General features: G+C 33.4%; 1 protein-coding gene across 1 annotated transcript; it reads left to right on the top strand.

Annotated features, from left to right (window-relative positions):
• The first annotated feature begins 3,267 nt into the window (after positions 1–3,267).
• On the top strand, positions 3,268–4,281 carry LOC141461599 (uncharacterized). The gene is made up of 2 exons (XM_074142741.1): positions 3,268–3,428; positions 3,545–4,281. Exons 1-2 carry the CDS (start codon positions 3,417–3,419, stop codon positions 3,929–3,931), a joined length of 399 nt encoding a protein of 132 aa, XP_073998842.1. The 5' UTR covers positions 3,268–3,416; the 3' UTR covers positions 3,932–4,281.
• The last annotated feature ends 613 nt before the right edge of the window (positions 4,282–4,894 follow it).

Raw genomic sequence — 4,894 nt, 5'->3', positions numbered from 1 at the left:
TAAGATTTAATTTCGAAAATGTATACAAACGCAATAAATACCTCCTGCTTTAGAAGCACTAAAAGAAATAAATAGCCCAAATTGGAGGAAATATCCTCATTGAAAGTGTTTTACAATTGTTTTTAACATGTTCAGTCATATCTATGTTAGTGTTGCAAAATTCGGCGTTAGGTACGAAATGAGAGAATAATAAAGGTAGGCCAAGCATTGTAACCGGAAATGATAGAAATAAATCAAATACAGGGGAGGTGCTGAACTCTACAAAGTTTCTAAATGGTGTGGGAATGCACAATTTATCTACGTTATTCAGTAATAGAGCAACATTATGCACACAAAAGCACTTGGCATTTCTATAGATGTACGTGTAAAAAGTGATTTCATACTTAGTATAAAATTATTGCGAATATATATTAGAATTAGAATGTGGAAGTATGGATTCAAGGTCTTGTAGGCGCCAATAAAAAAAAAGTTTACAAAATGTGTAAGTTTTTATTAGAAAACCTTATATCGCCTAATTTGACCGTGAATATTAAAACATCTAAATATGCATAATGACATGGTAAAATCTGTTGTTTGTCTCCTTTTCAATAACTTTCAATGACTTTTTTTCTTTTAAGCTGCCTAACTTCTAACTTCTTTTTTCTTTCTAATTTCTAGTTTTTCTACCTTCTTTTACTTTCTATCCTATTGCAAGAACTGTGGTGGATTGCCTGATTCAACCTGCAATTATATTTTTTTTTTAATAAATAGTTTTAATTATAGTTTTATTTTTTTAATTTTTTTTCCTCACTAATTTTTACGATTTCCTCAAACGCGACCTTTTCAAACAGTCTTTCCAAAAATTTGTCAGTCACCTCCTCCGATCGAAGGATATTCTCTAACGAATCCATCCAAGTCTTTTCCTCTCTTCCTCCCAAGCAATGCTTTCCATTTGCAAATCTGCTTAGGTGCTCAGCTGGTTCATCCTAAACCAAACCATATATCTCTTCATGCTCAAACCATTCATATATCTCTTCTCTTCCATCCTGCTCAAAATATTGCTCTTCAAATCCATTATCTCCCTATCTTTCTTATTCCTCCTTCTTTCTAGACAAGATACTCTTCTCCGTAGAAGGGAACTACCTAGAACTGAGTTGTTCAGTCCATGTCTCAGCTGTATATAATAATAATACTCTTAACGATATCACTATATATCATTTTCCCCGTCTTATTGAATATATTACCCCTGCCTGGGATAGAATTAAGCATGCCTATAACATAACACTCTCTTACATTTACCAATTATCTGTTTATTTCTTTATCAGAGGAGCCATCACTTCAACAATGGAGACTAAATATTTCTACCCTATTGTTTACAATTTCATTTTCGACCAGATCCATAGATTGTTTCGAGGGAGGAATTTTTATCATAAATATCTTTTCTTTAAGAGTAAGGAAGACACTAAAAAGTCTAACCAATAGTTTAGGTACCGTTTAAGTATAGGTTTTACAAAATGAAAAACAGTTTAACCCAAGATTCTACATTATAGAGACAATATTTGCCAAGACAACCTCAAATAAGTCGCAAATACATTTAGCTAAGTTTTCTTCAAATTCGAGGAGTGTTCACACATACGGGATGAATATACTATCACTTAGAAACACTTTTAGCGCTGATCTAAGTTGTAAGAAGAACAAGTGCTTAGATACCAGAGTGTGCCAGATTTCACATACCTTCTTTTAGGCAGTTATTTCATTTTTATGGAACATTATCAGATGTTTGAGAGGTAAACTTCAGTCCAAATTGCATAGCTTCAAATCAGAATGAAGCCAGAACTCAAAGTGGGAATCTGAAAGTAAGCTTTGCACAAGAAATGTATGCTGTATCTATTTATACTTCCAAAGTCGTTTAGCAGGATGTTGCAGGTGAAACACTGGAAAACATCAACAATATCCTTTTTTACTTTAGAAGATGACTGAGTTTGGAGACAATTGATTATTATTATGAATAATTCATGTTAGTTGAACCAATTTAGGTGTTCAAGGAGGTCGGCAAGTTGAAATTATGTGTAAATAATTGTATTTAATATTTTACAATTATAATTATACAGGGTGTTCATTTTAAGACGGCTCAAATAAATTTTATGCTTAAACGGTTAATCTGAGCAAAAAATGGTAGTGGAAAAATTTGTTGCCAGTCACCTCTAGTTTCAGAATATGTGACTTGATTTTGGATTTCTGCCTGCATACGCGGATGACGCGCGACCAAAAGTGAGGGTTCGCAGTTGACCCCCATTTTCATATAACAGTTTTAAAGAGTATAAAAAGTTATGAAAGAAACCGGAAACCACAATTCGATATCTTAAAAATTAAAGGTGCTAGGCTATTTCAAAATCTGATATTTATTAATCATATATCAATTTTTTAACTTGTTATCAAAGAGAAAGAAGAGCACGTGATAGGTCATTTTTATATATTTTTTCATCCCCTTTCTACTAAAAATATTGCCAAGGCAGTAAAGCTAGTATTCTTCTTAATATCGGGAAATAAGCATGCCTCCTCAGTTACCAAGAGCAGTTGATAACCTCCTGGATACCTTTCGGCCACAAAAATTGGTATATTATGCAGGAATTGGAATGTTTAGAACTTTGTGATTTTGGAAGAACGATACTTCATTTCACTGTCAGTCTATGGACTGGTGCGGTACGAATGCCTCAAATTATGTTAAAAATTTGTCACAATGCAATACTACCTGTTACTTGGTGTTGAGCAAAGTTGAAATTAAATGATTGATCTCCTCGAACATATTGAATTTATAAATCTTATGTATGAAATTTAATATCATTAAAGATTCGTGCAAATATCAGTTTACAGTGAAAATTTGTCAGTAGAAAACTGTATGGGGGAGAACTTTATAGAATTTCCGCTCATTTTACTCCGTTTCAGTTGGTATTTTGAAGGGAAACCATGAGTCTTCCTCAAACCTGTTCCATCTAAAACAAACCTTTGCATTAAGATAAATTATATAATTTCCTTAAGGAAAATTTTAAACAAAAGTCTTTTATTTAATACTGATAAATATGAAAAAACTAAACAACCTTGAACTTGAAACTTTTTTCCAAACGGGTATATTTTGCAAGAATTTTATATAAAAAGAGGACAAGGTTACGAAACTCTCTCTTCTCCTGGTAAGTGACATTAAAGGGTTTCATTCTGTTTGCTTATATTTAAAAAAAAAAAGAAAAAGGAATAGACGAATTTGAAGTGGGCAATAAATTTTTAAAAAACCGTATTCAAAACTTGTTTGAAGATTCTCCTTGCCAAAAAAAAAGTAGAAGGGATTTCTTTTGTAGTAGGACGTTCCTAGTGCTATATAAAGTGGATCATATCGCTGGTTTGCTATCAGTGTTTTGCAGTGACACATCTCATAAAACATCATGTTGAAGTTGGTCAGTATTTATTTAGTTTTAGTACTTTTATGAACACAGTAATACTTACTCAATTTTACCACAAAGACTTTTCTATCTTAACATGTCTGATAAGATTATTCTGTTGATGTTTTCAGTTCGTCCTTTCAGTGCTCGTAGCAGCCGTATCAGCTGGTGGACTCGTCGGAGTACCAGCAGTCTATGGAGCCGGCTATGGTTACGGTTACAATGCCCCATTGGCTGTAGCCCACACTCCAGCTGTTAGCTACGCTGCACCAGCAGTAGCCACCGTAGCACATGCTCCAGTAGCCACCGTAGCACATGCTCCAGTAGCTACCGTCGCACACACTCCAGTAACCACTGTTGCCCACGCTCCACTCGGCTACGGTCTTGGATATGGATATGGACTTGGATACACTGGTCTTGGATACTCCGGTCTTGGATACTCCGGTCTTGGATACAATGGTCTTGGATACACCGGTCTTGGTGGTCTCTACTCCTCAACTGTTCTCCACCGTCGTTAAATAACTCAATTATTGATCAAATTAAACAATAAAAAACAAAACATATGTCATAGAAATGAAAACACTAATGACAGTGAGTTCGAAATCTACAATTTCTCAATCATCTAATTAAATGCTCATCACCATCACAATCTGATTTCATCTCGCAGTCACCAGTTGATTATCAATATGAAAGCTTCAATCTTTTATTAGACTGGCATTTAATCTAATGACCAATTGCAGGTTAAATAACCATTTTTGTTTCTAAAATTTTGGAGCTTTCATTGGCAATTGCAATAAAAAGATTATAACGAAAGTCACAACAAAATCATGTACATAACAATTTTTTAAAATAAATCAATTCAATAATATATCACTTTTTTTTCTTTCCTTGTCTAATTCCAATAGATAAAAGATAAAAAATTTAACTTTAACTCTTAGAGTGACATCGGCAAGCAAGTAAAGGACATCTTCACCTATTTTAATGGTTAGTCTACGAGATGTATAAACTCTCTGAAAATCGATTGAGTGAAAGCCTAAAGTAAAAGATTGTGATCGAGGTTTGATAAATTATAACCATGCCTAGTATAAAAGGTGCGCTTTACAGAATCAGTTCCACCCAACTTACAGACACCTATCATTTCAGGTATCTACACTGTCATAGACATAAATAGTACAGCTTTATTAATGAAATTAATAAATAAACTACTAAATTTAAATTTAAACCTTATAATCAAAGAAGAATATGCCTGGTTTCTGTTAGTAATTAGAAAGAATCAGGGGACTTATTACATTTCCTTGGTCGTTGTCCTATTTTGGCTACGACCAAAAAAATTATTTCAATTAAGAATTCCTATCAGATGTTGATATGATAGCTTTGCTGAATGGATTCGATTGGGCAGCCTTATTAATTACAGGAAATATGCTTTAGCTTACAGAAAATTACTTGTCCATTAGTTAATTCATTTCTAGACTTCCAGTTTA

Source organism: Rhodnius prolixus, unplaced genomic scaffold (assembly GCF_049639745.1).
Source record: "Rhodnius prolixus isolate KJV_2025 unplaced genomic scaffold, Rpr scaffold_1, whole genome shotgun sequence".
In the NCBI taxonomy this organism is placed as follows: domain Eukaryota; kingdom Metazoa; phylum Arthropoda; class Insecta; order Hemiptera; family Reduviidae; genus Rhodnius; species Rhodnius prolixus.
The sequence above is the reverse complement of the archived record's forward strand: the minus strand, read 5'-3'. Positions and strand labels throughout refer to the sequence as shown.